This window comes from Magallana gigas, chromosome 1 (assembly GCF_963853765.1).
Source record: "Magallana gigas chromosome 1, xbMagGiga1.1, whole genome shotgun sequence".
In the NCBI taxonomy this organism is placed as follows: Eukaryota; Metazoa; Mollusca; class Bivalvia; order Ostreida; family Ostreidae; genus Magallana; species Magallana gigas.
In genome coordinates, this window is record NC_088853.1 from 3,838,256 (window position 1) to 3,861,020 (window position 22,765).

A 22,765-nucleotide genomic window follows, 5' to 3' on the forward strand; every position below is an offset into this window, starting at 1 on the left:
TAAATATCTAGATATTGGGAATGAGGGGTTGATAATTTACAAATCTGGACACATGGAGACATATTGGTGGATGGGGAAAAGGTGGTTTTGGGTGGAATAAGTACTGACCCTGAGGGATTTCTCGGTCCGTTGCTGTAGACTCTGACTGATGGCGGCCAGTGAGGCCTGGTCCAGGTCGCGGATGGAGCGGTTCAGTTTGTCGATCGACTCGTCACACTCACGCTGACCCGGCGCACAGTCCCTGAAATATACAGATGTATATAGTCAAACAGGTCCTGATGTTTTACAGGATATATGTTCAGTTCAAGATTTTTACATTCCTTGAAGTATACAGTCAAATACTATAATATGTGTCAAGAAATAACAGATGTAAAGTGGAATGGACCTCAAACAAATTAAAATCAAGCTTCAGAGAAATACAGCAAAATACTATAATATACATGTCCGAAAATTTAAAATCACTTTTAGGAATGAACCAGGCTATTGAAGAGCTAACACTTTTGTAAATCTAGAAATGCTGACCAACGTTAGGAGCTGGCATTATAATAAAGACTTGCACTATACACTTACTTAATGAAGGAAAGACTTACTGATGGTGGACAAACTTACTTGATGGAGGACACGAGTCGTTTGATGGCCTCGGACACACTCTTGGAGTGGTTGGAGTACAGTTGGTAAGTGGGCGGGTCCTTCGGGTTGACAGCCAGCTGTTTGGCGGCCGTCACCATGTGACACGCTCCATCGATCATCGCCTTACCTGCCGACACAATGGGCTCTTGGGCCTTCCTTGCCTACATATATATACAGATAAGTCATCTGTGTGTCTTGTCCCAGAAAATTAGGAATAACTGCATAAAACTTTCTTGAATTATGAAACCCCACCATGAACATATTCAAGTACATTTCTAATATGGGGTTTTACAGGACAACATAATCCTGTTAGTTGTGTGCTTTAACTTGCTGTCTGCTTTATGTAGCTAACTTAGTAGCTATCTGCTATATATCACCAGCTGTCTTACTACCTGTATTTATCGATAGCTTTTCATTTACTGTAATTACCTCAGGGCTGATCTTGGCTGGCATGCTGGCAAACTCGGGAGAGGAGGCAAATGTGGTGAGTTCATCCACTGCATCTGTCAGTGGTTTGGCGGCCTCCGCACATCGCTGGCGGTTCTCCTCGGTGAAATCCTGGTCCAGCGCCTGAATAATGATGTATGTAATATCATTTAAATCTTTGGGAGACTTAAGGTACAAAACCCATAAGAAATTTCATACAATCTAACCAAACACAAATTATCACAAATAGAAATGTACACTTAAGATCACTCAAGGACATTTGACCTTGACACTCACCTTGATGGCCTTGACCAGGTTGGCTGTGCTGTTGGCAACGTCCTTGGCACTCTGTACAAAGTGTCGCTTAGCGACAGGATTGGAGGTCTTGCTGGAGGCCAGGCGACAGGCGTTACACAGGGCTGACGTGTGCTTAGCAACCACTGTTGCTGCTGACAACACCTACAAGGGGAGAAAACTCTAAATCATCTCTAAACAAAACACATCCTGGTGACAAGGTTAGAAATAATTACAAGTTAATCAAAGCAAAGTCATTACAAGTTCACTCTGTGTATGATGTAAAATTGTTAGTTAAATATTAATTCTTAATACAAAACTGATTTTAGATCTTGGCAAAGGTATGAAATTAAAGTAGATAATCTCCTCCATTCATCAAAGTATTTTTTCACGTAGCACACAAGATGATGCTTGTATATATATGATACATAGCCTGATACCTCACAAACTTTTAACATAGAGATATACACACATATATCTGTTTTTCCTGGTATACTGTAGAACAAGTTAACTCTGATATTTCTTGATACACGATACAATTCTGTTAACTCTGATACGCTTTCTCCAGCAATACATGTTAGTAAAGTAAATAGCAACCCCCACTTAGCGCTGTTCGCGATTCTATGATATATATGATATATGATACACAGTAACATGTAAGATACAGGTGATACGGAGTGAATTTCAATCTTCTCAACGATACACAGTGTGAACTATTGAACAATCTTGTCTAAACTTCTATCATGATACGTGAGGACGTTTTAATTATATCGTCTGTGATGTATCTAGATTCTGTGTGACGTCATACCACTATATTGAGCCCTGTATCTATTAATATCATATATACATTACAAATTCTTAATAGCCTACAACTAGAGAGTCTATAATTGTAATTACAATCCAATAACACTCAATGAATGCTTTAACATGGTGGTCAGAGACCATGAACAGAGACTTTTGAATTGTTGCTCTACACTATATAACAGAGACCATGAACAGAGACTATAGAATTGTTGCTCTATACTACATAACAGAGACCATGAACAGAGACTATTGAATTGTTGCTCTACACTATATAACAGAGACCATGAACAGAGGCTACTGAATTGTTGCTCTACACTATATAACAGAGACCATGAACAGAGACTATTGAATTGTTGCTCTACACTATATAACAGAGACCATGAACAGAGACTATTGAATTGTTGCTCTTCACTATATAACAGTGACCATGAACAGAGACTATTGAATTGTTGCTCTACACTATATAACAGAGACCATGAACAGAGACCATTGAATTGTTGCTCTACACTATATAACAGAGACCATGAACAGAGACTATTGAATTGTTGCTCTACACTATATAACAGTGACAATGAACGTAATAAACTTTGCTGCTCTATGGGTTCCATGGAAACAATAAGACAGATGTGGCGCCAGACTATCTACGTCCTGAGGTGTAGACTGAGGACTATATACACTAACATTTATCACTAGAAAAGAAATCCCTACTAACTAGTTAATATGGTCAATATCCCCGAGTCCTGGCAAGTCTAACCTTTTGAGGTTGAGACAACTGCCAGCTACAAAGAAAATCTAATTCAGTCTGTATAAAAGTAAAATAGAAATTGCCTGCAGTTGAGGCACGTTTAACCTACTGATGTACCCTAATTGCAGAGGTTGAGATAATCAAGTTCTAGCGAGTTCAATCTCGCCGAGTCTATACAATCACTACAGATATACAAAGTTCATCTGATAGATACACAGTTCCTACGGTGATACACACAGTACCATGGTAACTGTTACTAGGCAACAGTATAACATTTTAATCGATCCCCTTGTCAAGATGTCTGATGAAAAATGTAACAGAAAATGATTTAATTTTCACAATGAAGCTCCTCTTTAACAACAAGAAATGTGTTACCATGGCTACCAGTCATACAGACGAACTCTCTACAGAGAAGCTTACACAACAGTATAATGATTCTACGTGTTATATGGACAGGAAGTTTACAGAATTCTGGGAAGTATACAATTACGTCGTGATATCTTACATCATGCAGAGACCGCCTCTGAAAAGCGTGTGATACAAAAGAGAAAAAATACATAAATATGCATGTACCTAATATAATGAATATTTAAATCTCTGTGTATGAAAGAAAAATACAACTCATGAATATGAATGAACCAAAGTATCTCTAAAGCTCAAACATAAAAGTGAGTAAGATTTTTCTAAGATCATAGAAAATTGTGTTCTTGTATGTTGAATATTTTTAATACAATGGTAATTTGAAATATAAATATGTTTAATTAAAGAGAATGAAGTTTATCATAAAAAATCTGACAACATGAATAATTATGGAGATATTTAAAGTTGTATACGAGTTGGAATGACCCAGACATTGTTACACACTGTACCTTCTTTCTATCAAACAATAGAAGCTGTTTAAACAAAAAATGTTGCAAATACAATATTAGCCATGTAATAAATTAATGCTACAACAAATCTTTCTTAACTTTCTTAAAAATATGCTCAATCAATAAAGCATGAAATAGAAGACTTAAAAGATTGACAAAATGTAACTAATCGTTAAGCCCAAAAAAAACAACGACCTTGAGCCAAAATTTTTCATGACCTTAACCCAGATTTTGTTTTGTCTTTAAACATGGAAGGCTGACAACACAACAATATGGCGGTAAATAGCTCTGTGTACGCAATTTAACCAAAAAAAATATTTTGAAAAAGATAATAAACATTCCACACACAGATCTACACGGTAACTAAGGGACACAATGCACAGGGTTACGTGACCCCAAGGTCATGACCCCAGGGGTGAAAGGTCACCTACCATTGACCTACAGCTTTCCGCCATGTAATACTAAACAAAGGACAAAAAGGAAATCAATTTTCTTTGATTATTGAAATAAATCAAAATAACCAACAAATGAGGACAGAAAATGTGCTATGATTTGATTTCACCAAATCTAAAAGGGGGCTTTCCAATTGTATATTAATAAATCAATGCACATACAAATCATATAGTTTCTTTGTTGTTATAAAGCAAATGATTTATTTACAGCAATAAATTCTGGAGAGGAGGAGAAGGGGTAAATTATGCTGTATGGATTCTGAGTGAGTTGGTCTTGATAAAAGTACACTGCTTTAAATCCTGTTATATATCATGGAGCATCATTGATCTGCTAGAAGCCAGGCTACGTTAGCCACAGAATACAGAGTTATGGCTCTAAGGCAGTTAGTCTGTAATCAAACAGCTCCTATAGCAGGATATATAAGGAGATACTTCCTTGAGATATATGTAACTCAGGTTCTGCTACAAGCAGTCAGTTTGTCTAAAGACTTAATTCTTTTTGCAACAAATTATGTCTTATAACCTGATTTGTTAAGAATGAAATGAAATTATTTTTGAAAATTACCTCCCATTTCACTGAAAATTTAAATCTTAAACATTCACGTAAAAAAAGTTTGCTTATATTATGTCCTGAACTTCATGGTTATTAGGAATTATGAAATAAATTCTAATACAACATAAGCTCATTCAAAGAGGGGCAATAATGATGTTATCACCAGTCGGCTCAATAAGCTCATTCAAAGAGGGACAATAATGATGTTATCATCAGTCAGCTCAATAAGCTCATTCAAAGAGGGACAATAATGATGTTATCATCAGTCAGCTCAATAAGCTCATTCAAAAAGGTGCAATAATGATGTTATCACCAGTCGGCTCAATAAGCTCATCCAAAGAGGGGCAATAATGATGTTATCACCAGTCGGCTCAATAAGCTCATTCAAAGAGGGGCAATAATGATGTTATCACCAGTCGGCTCAATAAGCTCATCCAAAGAGGGGCAATAATGATGTTATCACCAGTCGGCTCAATAAGCTCATTTAAAGAGGGGCAATAATGATGTTATCACCAGTTGGCTCAATAAGCTCATTCAGGGGGCAATATAGAGGTTTGAGAATTGATCCCATGTATTGCATTCTGACTGGTCCAACATTGGATCTGTATAAACTCCTACAGGGCTTTATTGACCAGGCTCTATACAGGTCCATTAGTAAGTCATTAGTCCTCCACTAATTAACCACTGATTAACGACGTACCTGTTGCTGGGAGCTGGCCGGGTTAACCAGGTTCTGACACGCCATCTGTATGGCCTGGTTAGCCCGGGCAAACTGGGACTGGTCCACCAGCCCGGGCCTTCCGGGCTCTGACGCTCCATCAGCGATGCCCACAAGGTAAGCTGCCTGTAATTTAAAGTAAAAACAAATGTCATTATTATTCATTCATCATACATATTAGGACGTTCTGGTGCTCCATCTCCTACACTCCATCAGCTATGTCACTCTTGACAGAATGTTGATGTAGAGTTTTGCGTCAGTTACTCTCTCTAGACTGTTTTGAGACAGTTCCTCTCTAACTCTTTTTCCTACTTAAAATTCTATGGTCTCAAAATAAGTTGTTTGTGCCATATTGGAAAAAATAGCAACTCATAGGAGTCAATCCCTGAATACAAAAACTTTTGAGATTGTCCCTTACCTGTGAGGCGGCCTCAGTGAGTCCACAAACAGATGTTGAGAAGTTCCCCACGGAGTCACAGAAGTTCTCCAGGTCACCCTTCTTGGCGTGGTTAGTGATCCCAGTCATAGAGTCTCCCAACAGCTGCAGGACAGAAAGAGGGGCCAGTTAGTTAATCCAGTAATTAACTAATTAACTGATCCAGATATTAACTAAGCATTCAAAATATTATTAAATCTGAAGTGGTATGACAGGTATAATGTCAGTATAATTCATAATGAGTGATATACAGTTGGCTTAATGGTTCATCAAACACACTATAAATATATATATTCACTGGTCAACATTAAGGAGATAAATATCATCAATATAAAGCAAAATATTACATGCATGCAAAAATGTAATTCACATTTAAAGCCTCAAATTGACTGAATTTTTTCATATTGAAAACAATACCATTGTAACCAAGAAGAAGGGAGTTGTAAACAGAATACATTTACCGGTACATGGAGTGGGCACAGACATGCGGAGGGACCAAGCTCAGGGCCAGAGAATCTAGACTCATTCACTTCTGATCTCAGTCTCACATTTACAAAAGTGGAGAAGTGAGATTTAGTTACAAAAGAAATATGAGAAAAAAGAGATTGAGACAAAAAGTGAGCTCGTCAAAGTTTTATGGCCACAGAGCCATCATCTGACAAATCATCGACTACCTCTATCTATTTGGAGGTCCGTGTTGCTCTGCTTTGAATTTGTATTTCGTTTTATGGATTTTGAGATGGTTGACGGTTTGTTACTGTCATTTTTCAAACATTGACATTAAGGCCAATTCTCTGATTGACAGTTAGGCTTATTAGGGGACCATCATATAGTATTTGAGAAGACACTGTTGTAATGAGTTTTCAGGCTTGAACATGCAACAAACAACAAAACAACACACAACATAATGTTGACAGACAACAGACAGGGGGGGGGGGGTTAATGTTTACACACATACATGCTTTCTCTATATCGTGTTCTGGGACTGTACATTGGGGAAGAAATCTGTTCTGTTCATTTTTACATGCTTAGCAAATTGAAGTAAAATTATATTGTGATAATATTAGGCCAGCATTTTTTGAAATTTCGATTTACAAACCCGCCGACCCTATTTTTTTAAAATTTAAAAAAAAATAAAAGGACCTGAACTAGCTATTAATTTTATTTTTTCCTCCGACCCGAAATTTTCTTTCTAATAAATGTTGATGCAATCACGTATGTGTAGTCTGAATTATTGTTGTTCATGCATTGATTAAAAAGACCAAGTTCTTTCCAATCAAGTCACAGGCACTAGAAGTCACAAAAAACCACCATAGAGCCTACTCCTGTTTGCTTTCGTCCAACCCTACAATTTACGACCCTATTAAGTTTTGTGATCGGCAACTTAGCCAGAATTTCCTCAAGAAAGAGAAGTTGAAGTCTTTTTCTATCACAATTCCATAAATTAAAAAAAAAAACTCATTGGCAAGAAAATGATAAGTTACTTTTTTAAAAAACATTTTTGCAAAATAAATATTAAAATAATCATAATTTAACCGTTTGGAAATAGATCCTCTACATAACGGTTGTAAGTGGGTCATAGGGTTGGACTAATAACCCTAAACACACTGAACACAGGAGTCTTATGACTGAAGGAAAGAGAATGATTTTATTTGTCATTAAAGCTAACAAAATAACGAAACATTTCCTTTATTAAAGGTATAATTACATAAATAAATAAAATTTAAAAAGTTAGTTAGTCTTTTTTAAATAAAAAAAACTTGTTTGATTTTTCACTGACATTTATGGACATGCTTCTAATCCAATTTATTTTCAGTAACAATATTTTAAATTTTGAATTTGTGAATAGCATTGCTAATTTAATCAAATAAATGATTTCTCAAACTTCTTCCTATTTTTCTGCAAGGAAGATGTGAAAACTCCCTTAATTTTTTTGGTCTTATTAAATGTATATGTACAGTATGTACTTGTATATATAAAAAAAAAAACTTTGTTTTTATACATGCATGTACAATATATCAACACAAATTTTCAGTGCCCATGGATAAAATATGTTAGGATAAGAACATCACCAACAACCAAAATTACTTATATATTTTTTTAAAAAATGGCAGCTCCTGGACACGTGTTCTTATTATGAAAATAAAAAAAATATTGTTGAAAAATTGTTTTATTTTTATTTTTATTCCCTCCTCCTCACCAAATAATTTGAAAAATATTTCGTAAATCTAAAAATAAAAAAATGCTGGCCTTAGTATTCTGGTTATCACAAATGACAAGTAATACTATAAAATCAAATTTGTCATGAATTCACAAATCCTTCGTGAATCAAGATTCTAAAGATATTTTGTTCTCTGTCTAAAATTAAACCGACAACATATTTCATTTAATTTTTCCAGAAAAGGAACAAACAATCTAGAACTTGTAAGATGGTAGCTGCACTGTTAATTCTCTCTGTATATCACATGTATGCTGTCCAACTTAGCTAGTACTTATTACAGATAGAAGAGAGAAATATGCAATAAGTGTAATATACAGTTTTTCCAGGTACATTTGACAGTAACTAGCTTGGCTATTTTCTACCTATCTAATTAATGAATAAATACAAGATTATTTTTACCATTTTGACATTTGTACATGTATGCATATAGCACTAGCCATTTTATTTTTATCAAAACATAGCATAGAAGTCATTATCTCCTCAATTTTTTTTTGGAGGGGGGGGGTATTAATCAATTAATTGGTGGGGGTGGGGGGGAGGGGGTCATAAATTTTCTCAACAACAAAGGCTGACATAAAAAAAAAAGACAACAAACATGCAACTGATGATGGAAATTGACAGAGACAAAGTGGAAAATAAACCCCAGAAAAAGTTCATAGAAAAACAAGTCTAAATCAAGATAACACTGAAAAAGCACCAGTTTCCCTCCCCCTTCACATGCCTGAACCCTGACCCTGAAAATAGATTGTGGGAACACAGAACAAGCTCAACATTGTCAATATAACGACCTTAAACTAATTACTGGCCCATAAACTGTGACATGTACATTGTCAATATAACGACCTTACACTAATTACTGGCCCATAAACTGTGACATGTACATTGTCAATATAACGACCTTACACTAATTACTGGCCCATAAACTGTGACATGTACATTTAAAATGACTGTTTTTTCATTTACTCGAAGTTTCATTAAGTTCATTTGAGAAGGTTGGGTGTTTCATTTAAATACAGGTGAAGTTCAGAGGTTAGGATAGTGTGTGATTATGTGTTCTGTGAGCAAATATAAAACGATGTGATCAACCCAAGATTTTTTGTGAGGGTGGGGGGTGGGGGTGAGGGTGGAGGTGGGGTGTTGAGCATGTCTGTTATAAGCTTTCTGGGTACAACAAAAATAGAAGATATACAAGAAGGTGAGATTTACCCAGACTTGGCCCTGTGATAAAATCCTCACAAAATCAGCCAATCAGTCGATAGCATTCAAAACAGTATTATACAAACAGCCAATCAGTTTACAGCATTCAAAACAGTTAATTTACAATCAGCCAATCAGTCAATAGCATTCAAAAAAGTTTAGAAATGATTAGCCAATCAGATATTGGCATTCATAAATAATTCATAATATAGATGGCTGTAAATGTTAAAAGATTTAAATTAAAAAAACCAAATTAAATATTAATCTAGTAGGATTTGGGAAAATTCTAGTTAAACATTATTCAGCCATTAACAAAGATATGAATTTTTTCATTGCAAAGGTTTGTAAGTAACATGAAGACGAATGAAAACAAACCTTAACTTCATTCTAAATACAAGACAAAGAGATTTTCACAGATTCATTCTCTACACAAAAAAGTCAAAAACTGATAAAGCATCACTTTCTACTCCGACAGTCAGCCATCATGCGACTTAGTTCTTGGATACATTCTGAGAGTTCACTCTCCGCGCCACAGACATTGTGATACAGGCGAGGAATGAGTTACCTACCTTAGATTTCTCCATGACGGAGTCCAGACATTCGAAATACGACAGGTCAGTCACTGGTTCATTGGCACTCTCCAGCATAGATTTCATCATCTACAACAACACAGCATCACAGCATTAAAAAAATACAGCATACTGAGCATAGAGAAGCATTGCATACCTGTTAACCTTTCTAAGCTGCTATGTGGGAGAATCTCCCCCTTACCAACTTGGCTAAGGGGGAGATTTTGCGTAAACAACGTTTTTTCACGTGAAATGCAAATACAGTGGAGCCTCACTTATCCGGACACTTTTGTCCCCAGGCCAAATCGTCCGGATAGGTGAAGCGTCCGGATATCTGAATTGTGATATTTACCTTTAATATTTATGGAAACATAACTCATTAATTAATTATACAATTAAATATTTTATTTTGATAGCCATAAGCACTACAAAAAAGTTTAGATTTTTTTTAAATTAACAAAACAAAATATTGTTAAAACATTATTTAAGGTATGTTTTTTCCACAGGAAACCAAGCACTACATTCTTCAAGGCAACACATGTACATGTACATAACAATCACTGTATTAATCCGATATTTTAATTACATTCGCATAACAAAGCGAAGAGAAGAAAGTCGGTGTTCCACTTTACACTGACAAATCTTTTTCTTCAAGCTAGCGGTGATCGCAACTCTCGCTCTCTTGGCCAGTGGTGTTGACATGTTTGAAGCTGCTCAACATTTGATGATTGAAAATGGGTGAAAATCTGTATATATTCCCTTATTGATAATTGTCCAAGCTATTTTTTCATTGACAGAACTTACCCAAGCTAATTTTACGTATCCATCTTTCTATAGAGTTAATTGCACCCAAGCGATATTTACTAGTAGTGTGAACACTCATCCACGCCATGTTTGGCATAAATTATTATTACACTGTTAATTGAACACACGATATAAAATTAATGTCGATACCCTGAACATCCCAAGCGGTGTTAATAACTATCGTGAACAGAACTCAAATTATCAAATATTTCATTTCAATTACGTTTTAAAATGAATAGGCGTACGACCGATCTAATCACACTACGATTAATAGAATTTTAATTCAATCAATAGATGACTTTTTAAAACACAAATTAAACAATTTTCATGACATCTAATCAAACAATAACAGTTCATAAGTTAAATGGCGACAATTAAGCATGTCGCATCCATGGTTATCGTAATATCCTCGGGCGAGTACATAGCGTGACACAAGTGCCCCCGATTACCGGACGAAGGCATTGTTTAAAACCAACAACCAGTGTCAGATGTTTTTACACCAATTTGCACTTGTGCATAAAAAACTTTTGTGCCCCCGTTCACTTAAATGTGACCGTCCGGTTAAATGAGGTAAAATTTAAAGGAAAACTGTATTATGTGGTAAAATTTGACCGTCCGGATCCGGAACGCGGAATTCCGGATAAACGAGACAAATTATTGTGTAAAAATTCCGTTCCCAATAAAAATCGACCGGAAAGTGAAGCGTCCGGATATCTGACGTCCGGATATCTGAGGCCCCACTGTATATATTAAAAATACTGTTAGATACCTTATTTTACCATTGTAATTAATGCATTTGCAATCATTTTAAATTTTATTATTTCTATGACTACCAGCGTGCAATTACAGCTTGTGTTGCTGTACAAGTTCAGAAAACTATTATTTTGTTTGAATGGTACAATACAAGAAGTCAATAGTGCCACTTTTTATATTAAGTCTTTCTATTGTTCAGTATTGAACCATCACTGCATGCTGACATCTAGGGTAAACACAGAAAATTTATTTTGCCTATTTTGAATTTGCAGTGAAACCCAGTTAAGAAAATACCAGAAAATAATATTCATTAAAATTATTTTTTGCCTTATATATAGGATAGATTTTTAATTCACAAAACAATTTTAACATGTATTTCTCCAGTATCATTTAAAAATGATCTCTGTTGTAATGTCTAAAGCATCCCTGTAAATCATAGTACCGGTACTATAAACTTTAAAAACTCTTGTGAAATGCTTTTACACTTTTTTACACTTTATTGGTAGCTTGTATAAACACTCAGTGTTCCAAACTCACTTTGATTTTTACCGACCGTGCTGGCCAGACAGAATTAGTCACGACTCACTGCACGTGGCTTGGGTGCTTTACCTGTGCACCTGTTAAGTGACACCACTGGCTGTTATTGTTTTCTTTGGTGTTACAGAGTAAAATCAAGATGTTTTAAGCTTTCACTTATTTTTTATAAGGCATATGCATAACTAAATACGTAACTGATTTAAGTCAAAACCGGAAGTAATCGTAAAAAGTAATCTGGGCTATAACATGTCATACTATGATCACGGTAGATAGCACTTGGATGGAATTTGATATATTCAAGCTACACTGCAGCTTTTTTAGTTCAAAATCAGAGAAAACCCCGCAGTGGATGTTGAAATTTGCATGTAAAGATTCAGAATTGGGGGGGGGGGGGGGGGGGGGGGGAGACAAATACGATTGCGGGAGAAACTTGTCTCCCGCGCGGGAGATAGGTTGGATGTGCGAGATCTTAGATTTTTAGGCCGTTTTGCGGGAGTCTTCCGCACAATGCGGGAGGGTTAACAGGTATGCATTGTACAGCATAGATTCTTACACGGCTCAAATCTTTATAATAAAATACATATCTTTAACATTTTCAATTTCAGTTTGGAGGGAAAGGGCTTAAGAGGAAAGGAGTATAAATCTAAGGAATCCACTACAAATAATTATTTTGCTATGAGGATGAAGGAGTAATTCATCTGTAAAATCAGAAGGATGAAAAGGTGGCTTTTAAGGATAAGTTATGTGATTTCTGAATCATACTTACAACAGTGTCATAAAGCCATACTCTACAACTTCTTTCTCACTCTTATCGTAATAATATTCTGAGGGCGTTATCACACTCCTTCTGCCCTTGGTTATATATAAACTACATACACATTGGAGGGTGTTACTGACCTGTATCTGTCTGAGGGCGTTATCACACTCCTTCTGCCCTTGGTTATATATAAACTACATACACATTGGAGGGTGTTACTGACCTGTATCTGTCTGAGGGCGTTATCACACTCCTTCTGCCCTTGGTTATATAAACTACATACACATTGGAGGGTGTTACTGACCTGTATCTGTCTGAGGGCGTTATCACACTCCTTCTGTCCTTGGTTATATATACTACATACATATTGGAGGGTGTTACTGACCTGTATCTGTCTGAGGGCGTTATCACACTCCTTCTGCCCTTGGTTATATATAAACTACATACATATTGGAGGGTGTTACTGACCTGTATCTGTCTGAGGGCGTTATCACACTCCTTCTGCCCTTGGTTATATATAAACTACATACACATTGGAGGGCGTTACTGACCTGTATCTGTCTGAGGGCGTTATCACACTCCTTCTGCCCTTGGTTATATAAACTACATACACATTGGAGGGTGTTACTGACCTGTATCTGTCTGAGGGCGTTATCACACTCCTTCTGCCCTTGGTTATATATAAACTACATACACATTGGAGGGCGTTACTGACCTGTATCTGTCTGAGGGCGTTATCACACTCCTTCTGTCCTTGGTTATATAAACTACATACACATTGGAGGGTGTTACTGACCTGTATTTGTCTGAGGGCGTTATCACACTCCTTCTGCCCTTGGTTATATATAAACTACATACACATTGGAGGGTGTTACTGACCTGTATCTGTCTAAGGGCGTTATCACACTCCTTCTGTCCTTGGTTATATAAACTACATACACATTGGAGGGCGTTACTGACCTGTATCTGTCTGAGGGCGTTATCACACTCCTTCTGCCCTTGGTTATATAAACTACATACACATTGGAGGGTGTTACTGACCTGTATCTGTCTGAGGGCGTTATCACACTCCTTCTGCCCTTGGTTATATAAACTACATACACATTGGAGGGTGTTACTGACCTGTATCTGTCTGAGGGCGTTATCACACTCCTTCTGCCCTTGGTTATATATAAACTACATACACATTGGAGGGTGTTACTGACCTGTATCTGTCTGAGGGCGTTATCACACTCCTTCTGCCCTGGAGCCGACACAGTACAGACGTTGATCAGCTGGTTAATGCTCTCCGTCACCGCTCTGTCAGACAAAATGTAGTAAAAGTTTAAAACATAAAACATTGAAATTGAAACAAAACCCCTAAAATCCTTACTCAATTTAATTATTTCATGCTTTACAAAACTACACATAATTATTGACTCCGGGGCTATAAACTTAACAAAAGTTAAAGATAAAACTCAAACACATTAAGGATTAGACTATGTAGAGTAACTCAATGTAATACTGGATTATATAAAGGTAATATTTGAGTGCCTACCTGGCGGCCTGCGAGAGCAGATTCTTGGTGTTGGGAGCGTTTGGATCGGCCGACACAGATTTGGCAGCCAGCAGCAGTTTACTGGAAACCATGGAGACGTTCTTCAGTCCGCCCACAATCTGGTTCTGTGTGTCTCCATCCTTGGACAGACCTGGAAACCAACCAATCAAAATCAATCACAGGTACCTACCAGTACATTCTACAGTAATGTCACACCTTCAGCCTCGCGTCTGTTTTGATCAAACCTTAAACTTTTAGTATCTGATTTTGTTGGAATCTCGCTCTCACTGACCTGCCATGGTGAGTCCAGATTTGATGAACTCTGAGTAAGACGAGCTGTACTCGCGAGATGACTCGGCGAGTTGTTTAGGTGTGCCACGAGATGCGGTGACGATGTCACTGGCGGCCTGGTTGAGATTGACAGCGGCGTTGTTGATCTCGATCTGGATCTCCTGGAACGTGCGGTCTGTGCTCGGGTACTACAATGTACAGGAATGAAAAATTAAATCAATTCCTAATAATGATGCATAGATAAAGTAAATTTGTTTAAAAGATTATTTTTTATGAGATAGGGATTTCTATGCATATGTGAAGTAATTTAATTCTGAAAGAATGAGAACTATTTCTGTGAAAAAGGTGATTTTTTATGAGCCAAGTTATAATTTGAGATGAAGTTTGTTTACTGTTGACATAAGGTTGCCTATTCGTCTATTTCTAAGATAGATGTAACTATCTCGGTGGATGCCATTTGACTATCCACTTATTCTGAGATCAAATCTGCTTCCGACTTAAATTTTGTCTATTTCTGAGATAGACTTTGTTTGCGGAACAGACAGATCTGCGTACCTTGGTGGACGCCAGCTCCTGGCTCGAGTCTGTGATCTGTCTGATGGCGTTATCCACGTCTCTCTGTCCGGGAAGGGCGTTCACACAGTTGTTGAGCGCACTCGACACAGCCTTGGCCACCTGGTTAAGTCGAGCCTGGTTCTCAGGGTTTTCTGGGTCGTTCATGGCTCGCTTCGTCTCCTCCAGTAGATGCGTCGACTTGTCGATGACGTCACGGGCGCTGTCGATCACTTGCCGTCTGACCTCGATGTCTTCTGAGGTTGAGGCGACACCGCGCGTGGCTTCTGTCAGCACGCGGAGAGCGTTCGCGGTGTCCCTGGCTGCTACACCCACGTAATTCTCATTGCCCTGAAAAATCACCATATAGTGGAAATATATTATATAGATAAATATATAGATAAATAAAATCCAATTCCCTGAGAAATGACTACAGGGAAGAATGTGTGAAGAAAAGTCACAACAGAATGAAATCATGTCATATATTTATATTATACTGTTCACTCCGTTTTTACTTATATCACAAAAATTACAAAAATGGGGGTAAATACGTTACTTTTTCATTTGCATCAGTCATCTTGTTTCAATTTTTGCGTATCATATTTTTAGTGATGTCTTATTTTTTTACAGCGATCATCTATTACCAGAATATATGAAATGTCTCCATTATACATTTATCTGTGTTTACCTGTGAGGCAGCCGTCAGTAGCTGAGCCATCGCCGATCCCACGTTCTTAGAGGTGGAGCCAAGTTTCATGGCCGACGCCTCCACCTGAAATACGTAACAAAATCATGTATCAACTCCATTCCACCATATTACAATAGAAAGCCATGATACAATATCACATCTCCCATTTATATAATAATCAAAAAATATCGGACAGTTTACACCCTTTACTTACTTTTTTTTAGTAATGATCTTATTCACTAAACACATGCTACTATCATTAAATATTCATGACCTTTAACCCTGGCCTGAACATAATACGAATGATCCACTTCACTTTACATATAATCCAATTAACAAATGCACTATGTATACACATGCTACTATCATTGAGTATTCATGACCTTTAACCCTTGACCTGACTATATCATCACCATGACATTTTCCTCTTGGCCTTACCGTTTCACCGGGTAGTGGCACAAGGTTACCGCTGTCGGCGGCTCTGCGGTACTCCTCCAGCTCGCGGTCGAGTTCGGTCAGCTGATCAAGCGCGGCATCAACCTCCAGTGAGATACACATCTCCTCTGCCTTCCCAGAGGCGGTTCTCAGCTCAGCGAGCGCGGTGGTCATCGTCTTCACTGCCTGGTTCATGTTCATGCTTGCGGCTTGATCTCCAACCGTTGGGGCTGCGGCGTTTGCGGCGGATACCAGCTGACTGGCAGGCTGTCAGAAGAAATGTGGCCAGTGAACCGAGATGTGAAACTAGTGTCTATTATAATAGCTATGCACATCATATTATTTTGATAAAATAAATAAAATAAGTTAAATATAGCACAGAAACCTTAGTATTAAGATATTTTCCTTTCTCCCCCAAACACTGCAGCGAGATTTTACAGATATTGTACTATCAATGTTTGATTTTTTTTCTTGCCAAATGGTCTCCCTTACAATTTGTACTTTATACCTGTATAAATTCCTTGCTGGCATTAATCAGTTGTAGCTGGGCTGTAGCGCTGTCCTGGTTTGTCTCAGATCCCCGGAATCCTTGGATCAACAGAGGCAGCTGTTCATTCATGATCTGTAGAAGGAGAACAACATGTGATAGTCTCAGCCAATAAAATACAACAATACAAGGAGGACACACTATTATTTTCTTAGCCAATCAAATATGGTTTTACAAAAACTACAGTCCCAATCAGCCAATCATCGGCAGTATTTGGAAGACACAATACAATATTCTTAGACAATACTTAAATCCTTTGGAGAAACAGAAGGAATGCAGATACAATGCTTAGTCATGGAACACAACAGGAAGATCTGACCCCTCGACCTTTTGCCAATCAATTATAACCAAGCATTTGTCAGTGTTTCAACATTCAGTGTGTCTTGTTTGTCATTTAACAACTTCAGGATTTAAACCAAGAACCTTTAGCTTACTGGCCAATCTACTATACCTCCCATAGCTAAGTGTTTCCACCACTATATAAATTGAATTGGGACTTCTTTTATTGATAAGAGTTATGGAATGATGTCCCCATCACTGCTTACCTGACATTGTTGAGTCAGTTGATGTTCCGAGGTTTTGTTAGTGTTGGATTTGTTAGCGTTCTTTGAGGCGTTAATCAGCTGTGTGGTGGCTGAGGCGGTACGACGCGCGGCGTTCTACAAAACATAGATATAGTCTCTTAAAGCCCAATTACATATTAAAGTACGATTGTAAAATACTCGTTTTACAATCCAATTACATTTCAAAGCATGGTTGTAACCATAATACACCTAAATGACTCATGTAAAGTCTCATCACAAAACATGATTGTAATATCAAGCCATCATGTCGTATATCATTTACTGCAATTAAATTACAGGTTCTAGAGATAATTAAACGACACTTAATGAGTCTCTGACCTCTAGCCTCCTGATGAGTTTCTTTTTGAGGGCGTTGCTGGCGGCGATATTTGTGGCAGCCCGGAGATCCTCTGCAGCGCCTCGTAGTCTCTTCTGCTGCTCCGAGTCGTTCGGACTCGACGCACAGCCCTGTAATATTAGAATATAACACTTTACTGAAATTGATTGAACATGATATAGCTCTCAACTGTGATATACAACTCTGTATCAAATATAACATTTGACTTTACAAATGTTTAACTTGATATAGCATTCTACAGTTTCAGCTGCTTTATCTTTACCATCATATGCTCTGCGGCCTACAAATGTCTACATAACCAGAAACACAGTATACTAGTATACTATTACACTTCCCATCTCATTGTTCATTGCTCACAACTTTTCCTCACCTTGGCAGCTTCCACCATGTTCGCGGTGGCATCAGCGAGTTGTCTGGCGGCGGCCAGGAGCCGCTTCTGCATGTCCGAGTCAGAGTGGCCCTCGGCTTCTCCCCTGATGGCCCCAACCAATGAAGAGGTCGCCTAAAAACAACAGATATCAAGGTAAAAAATTATGTTATAAACAAGTAAATATATTGAAAGTCAACAGTGTTAAACTTCTGAGCCATGTAGGTGCTAACCCAATCTAGCATTGACTTTTATAGAATTGAACTTATGAGAGAGGTGTGAGATATTTGCGAGCTTACCTGAGCTAGCTGCCTGGCCTGTCTCACCATCTCGTGGGCGTCCCCCACACTACTGAACAGTCTGTCCGTCACAGTCAGGATCGTGTCCACTGCATCCTCGTGGGATTCCCCAGCCTGTCAATCAAAAACATACATTTACTACCTCACTGCACAGAAGAGTTCATGATCTCAGTATCATAACAATATCAAATCATTGTACTGTCATTATAACCAAAACTTCAATGTCATACCTTTCTTCATTTAATATTGTGTAACAGGAGAGAGAGATAGAGAGAGAGAGAGAGAGAGAGAGAGAGAGAGAGAGAGAATAAAAAGCTTAAGAAAAAGAAAACAGTGACTGTCCCACTTACCGCGGTTGGCCCTGCCCCCTTCTTGATGTGCTGTAGCAGGTCGTTAAGAGCCTGAGTAACCGCGGTGGCTGCGGCGCCTAGGTCGGCCAGAAGCTTGTCGTCGCGGCAGGACTGCTGGGCCGCCTCCACGATTCCCTCCACAGAGTGAGCCACACCCTTTGCGGCGTCTATCAGCTGTTCCTGACAGGCCGGGCTACTGATGGTCGGAGCCACCACCTACAACATATATAGTGATACAATATAAAACAGTGTAGGTACCAACAAGCAGATATTGATGTTATCCTATGAGGTTATCATTCTAACCAATAGTACTTATTGTAACAAATGGATTAATTCAACCAATAGGACTTATTGTAACAAATGGATTAATTCAACCAATAGTACTTATTGTAACAAATGAATTAATCCAACCAATAGTACTTATTGTAACAAATGGATTAATCCAACCAATAGGACTTATTGTAACAAATGGATTAATTTAACCAATAGGACTTATTGTAACAAATGGATTAATTCAACCAATAGGACTTATTGTAACAAATGGATTAATTCAACCAATAGGACTTATTGTAACAAATGGATTAATTCAACCAATAGGACTTATTGTAACAAATGGATTAATTCAACCAATAGGACTTATTTTAACAAATGAATTATTAATTCAACCAATAGGACTATTGTAACAAATGGATTAATTCAACCAATAGTAGCCACCACCTACACCACAATGGAAGACAGTATTGGCACTTAACATACAGGATCAATAAAAATCCAAGGTCCCAACAAATAGAATGATTTCCATCCTACTGGATCAATCCTACCCAATAGGATCAATCCTGCCCAATAGGATCAATCCTGCCCAATAGGATCAATCTCAGCCTAAAGGACCAATCTCAGCCTATAGGATCAATCTCAGCCTATAGGATCTATCCCACCCAATTTGATCAATCCAAACTCAAGAGATCGACCCCATTATTTTGGGTAATTCTAACCAAAAAGATTGTTTCCAGAAGATTTTGTCAAGCAAAGGGATTAGTCTCAACCTAATGAATCAGTCCCAAAAAGTTAGATCCAAAAAATGGGTTAGTCCAACCAATAAGTATCAATCATAAAGAATTCAAATGAAAAAATGTATATTATCTACTTTATATTACAATATTTATAGTTTGATTGCAGCACTTATTTTCAACTTTGATATTCAATCTTTAAAACAGATTTCATAGAAATCAAATCCAAACTAACAGCAAACTAAGTTTATCCAAATTAAATTGTGTTACCAGTCAGCATAGCATCTTACCGAACCAAAGTCGTGGAGCTACAGAGATATACAGAGACAATCTGAAAGCTTTGTACAAGCTATTAGCTCTGTCAGTCAATTTACCTTTAACTTAGAACAAGCTGCGACCTGTGACAAAGCCTGATAAATCATACCTTATTTCAAGCCATGATATATAACTCGTACCTTGCAACAAGCTTCGAGTTGATCTGTGGCGAGGGTACAGACCGTCGCCCGGTCGATCAGTTTGTTCTGTGATGTACATGGATAAACTAAAAACTCCGACTTATCTTACTACACACCTCAAGCTTAAACTGTATACAGGGAAATATTCACCCCCGGGTTTTTTTTGCCCATTTTTCCCCCCATTGTCAGCAAATCATCTCCTTTTTAACACAACTACATCTTGGCAAATTGAAGACAGGACAAATTTGCTAGTGTAGAAGGGTGAAAGAAATACAAGGCTACAATAACACTGTGTACAGTAGATGAACAGACGTACCTTGGTACAGGCCACGAGCTGTGACGTCGCGAGGGCACAGCTGGTCGCTGAGCTGATGACCTTGTTCTGAAGCCCCTGGTCCTCGGTGGTGCTGGCCACACTCTTGGCCTTCAGGACGAGCTGGGCCGTCGCATTGGCCACTGCCTTAGCAAGAGCTAGCAATGTCTCCTAAAAATACAACACGATTTACATAAAATCTTATGATAATATTTCTTACAATATTTAAAACACAAGAAATACGTCTTTCTGTATACATTCATTGTCAATTCAATGAGATGTTTTCTTAATGATATCAATTTTCAAGAAAGAAATCACACAATTAGCCAAAGACAATTAATCAGAGCGCCTCACCTGGTACATCCTGTCCATGTCGTCGGCCGTCTCTCCGATGCCTGTCATCACTTCCTGTGATGCCTCGCCGACCGTCTTAGCCGCCGTGATCAGGTTAGATTTACCCTGTCAACACACGGAGTATACATATAAATAAATGGAATTAAGTACATATCAGGTTAGATTTACCCTGACAACACACAATGTATACTCTTAAGTTAGGACAAATAAGAAATTCTGAACATAACAAGCTAGAACTACCCTGACAACACAGAGTATACATATAAATAAATGGAATTAAGCAATTATCTGGTTACTTTTGTCCTGTAAACACACTTAACTGTTTACATATTGGTCAAATATTCCGAATATTCAAAAACACCACAACGTAAATAATTTTCCATAACATGTAAACTCTGGTTAAAGTTTTTTTGAGTTTTTTCATTTTTAAGATAGCAAAAAATGGAAAGCTGTTCTTAGATTTGACAGAGTTTACTGACCTCTTTCTGCCCGGGTTCGGCAGCGTTCAGGAGGTCAGAGAAAGCACCACACAGGCGTTTGGCAGCCCCCAGGAGTTTGTTACGACTAGCGTCGTCGTCCTGGAGAGCTCCCAGCATCCTCACGTCCTGAGAGAAGTCGTCAATGTTTGACGTTCTAAAAATATCGTAGAAACAATATAAAAAATGTGTGTTTACTTCTATTACAAAAAGTCAGACATGTTTGATTCTGAAAAAACTCACTCATATTCAGTTAGTTCTGAAAATCATTGAGACAAGGTCAGTAATAATTGTTTACTTTACTACAAAAAGTCAGACATGTTTGATATTTAGAATAAACTAACTGATATTCAGTATCTAGAGCTGACCATAACACACAGTGGTTAAATGACACTTATTCAAACAGAGATCTTCATCCAAAAATCAGAGCTGTGGAGTGTCTTTATGTTTTTAAACAAAAAGAACAAGTCCAATGATTTGTACACAGAGATCGAGGAGACACACTTACATCTGTGCCACGGCAGCACCCACGCGGCTCGTGTCTATCTCGTCATCTATCGACATGGTAACCAGCTGGGCGGTGGCGGCGTTCATCGCGGAGAGCTGGGCCCCGACCTTCTGCCGTGACAAGTCTAGCATGTTCTGTCTCCACTTTTTGGAAGCCTGTGTATACATAACCATCAGAGTAAAAAGCCTTGAACATGTTTATATAAATGTTTATAGAACTATGGCCTGTTGTATTTAAATCATTTCTTATTTAATTTTCCTCTATGAAGTTCAGAAATACACCAAAATGTTTATTTTACAATAATTAAATGTAACGTCAAGAATATTAGTTTGTTTTGCACAAAATTAAATCATTTCTTATGAAAATTTACTCAATGTAAAAATTTATGTTAATTGGAGTTTTTTAATGAAACCACGGCGAAGACTCACAAAATTAAATCATCTTTTTTTTTAAATGCACTCAAAACCATAATTTGAATAACTGGAGTTTAACAATGACACCGCTGACTTACGGCGTCGTTTCCGAGGTTGGGCAGCGCGGCGCCTTTGTCCATCTGAGACTCGGCCTGTCTTATTGAGGTGATCCCCTCCTCTATACAGGTCAGCAGGGCCCTCTGGGACTGGGACAGACCGTGCTCCTGTATGTTCTGACTCTGGAAGTAAGTATACAGGTATATGCAATAAGTAAGTAAATGCAATAAGTTAGTGTAAGTAAGTATATAGAGATGAATTCAGTGTGACATAGTAGACTGAGGGCTCCTGTATACAACTTGACATGTAAAAAGTCCAGTTTATACTATTTATGTTATAAACAAATGTGATTGGAAATTGAAAGCAAAAATTTTTTTTTTTGAAATCCCAATTTTTTAAAGAAATCCCAAAGTATGACAAATAATTAAAT

The 22,765-nt window shown here is 37.7% G+C and overlaps 1 protein-coding gene across 21 annotated transcripts in view; it reads right to left on the reverse strand.

Annotated features, from left to right (window-relative positions):
- The window catches only part of LOC105339947 (talin-1), a 92,655-nt gene that overhangs the window by 24,924 nt on the left and 44,966 nt on the right, over positions 1 to 22,765 (reverse strand). For 15 of the 21 annotated variants that reach the window (XM_066080953.1, XM_066080942.1, XM_066080940.1 and 12 more), the window contains 25 exons: positions 22,377 to 22,517; positions 21,866 to 22,020; positions 21,361 to 21,514; positions 20,882 to 20,986; positions 20,531 to 20,698; positions 18,753 to 18,968; positions 18,403 to 18,516; positions 18,107 to 18,238; positions 17,718 to 17,846; positions 17,361 to 17,474; positions 16,777 to 16,890; positions 16,272 to 16,535; positions 15,834 to 15,917; positions 15,149 to 15,496; positions 14,595 to 14,781; positions 14,303 to 14,453; positions 13,971 to 14,064; positions 9,915 to 10,004; positions 5,910 to 6,032; positions 5,474 to 5,617; positions 4,200 to 4,229; positions 1,354 to 1,515; positions 1,060 to 1,200; positions 610 to 791; positions 109 to 241 (listed from right to left, as the gene is read on the reverse strand). In XM_066080953.1, coding sequence (XP_065937025.1) covers positions 109 to 241; positions 610 to 791; positions 1,060 to 1,200; positions 1,354 to 1,515; positions 4,200 to 4,229; positions 5,474 to 5,617; positions 5,910 to 6,032; positions 9,915 to 10,004; positions 13,971 to 14,064; positions 14,303 to 14,453; positions 14,595 to 14,781; positions 15,149 to 15,496; positions 15,834 to 15,917; positions 16,272 to 16,535; positions 16,777 to 16,890; positions 17,361 to 17,474; positions 17,718 to 17,846; positions 18,107 to 18,238; positions 18,403 to 18,516; positions 18,753 to 18,968; positions 20,531 to 20,698; positions 20,882 to 20,986; positions 21,361 to 21,514; positions 21,866 to 22,020; positions 22,377 to 22,517 — 3,675 coding nt within the window. Of the gene's footprint in view, positions 1 to 108; positions 242 to 609; positions 792 to 1,059; positions 1,201 to 1,353; positions 1,516 to 3,404; positions 3,423 to 3,768; positions 3,793 to 4,199; positions 4,230 to 5,473; positions 5,618 to 5,909; positions 6,033 to 9,914; positions 10,005 to 13,970; positions 14,065 to 14,302; positions 14,454 to 14,594; positions 14,782 to 15,148; positions 15,497 to 15,833; positions 15,918 to 16,271; positions 16,536 to 16,776; positions 16,891 to 17,360; positions 17,475 to 17,717; positions 17,847 to 18,106; positions 18,239 to 18,402; positions 18,517 to 18,752; positions 18,969 to 20,530; positions 20,699 to 20,881; positions 20,987 to 21,360; positions 21,515 to 21,865; positions 22,021 to 22,376; positions 22,518 to 22,765 lie in introns of all 21 variants that reach the window. The other 6 variants (XM_066080982.1, XM_066080945.1, XM_066080979.1 and 3 more) reach the window with 4 other exon arrangements.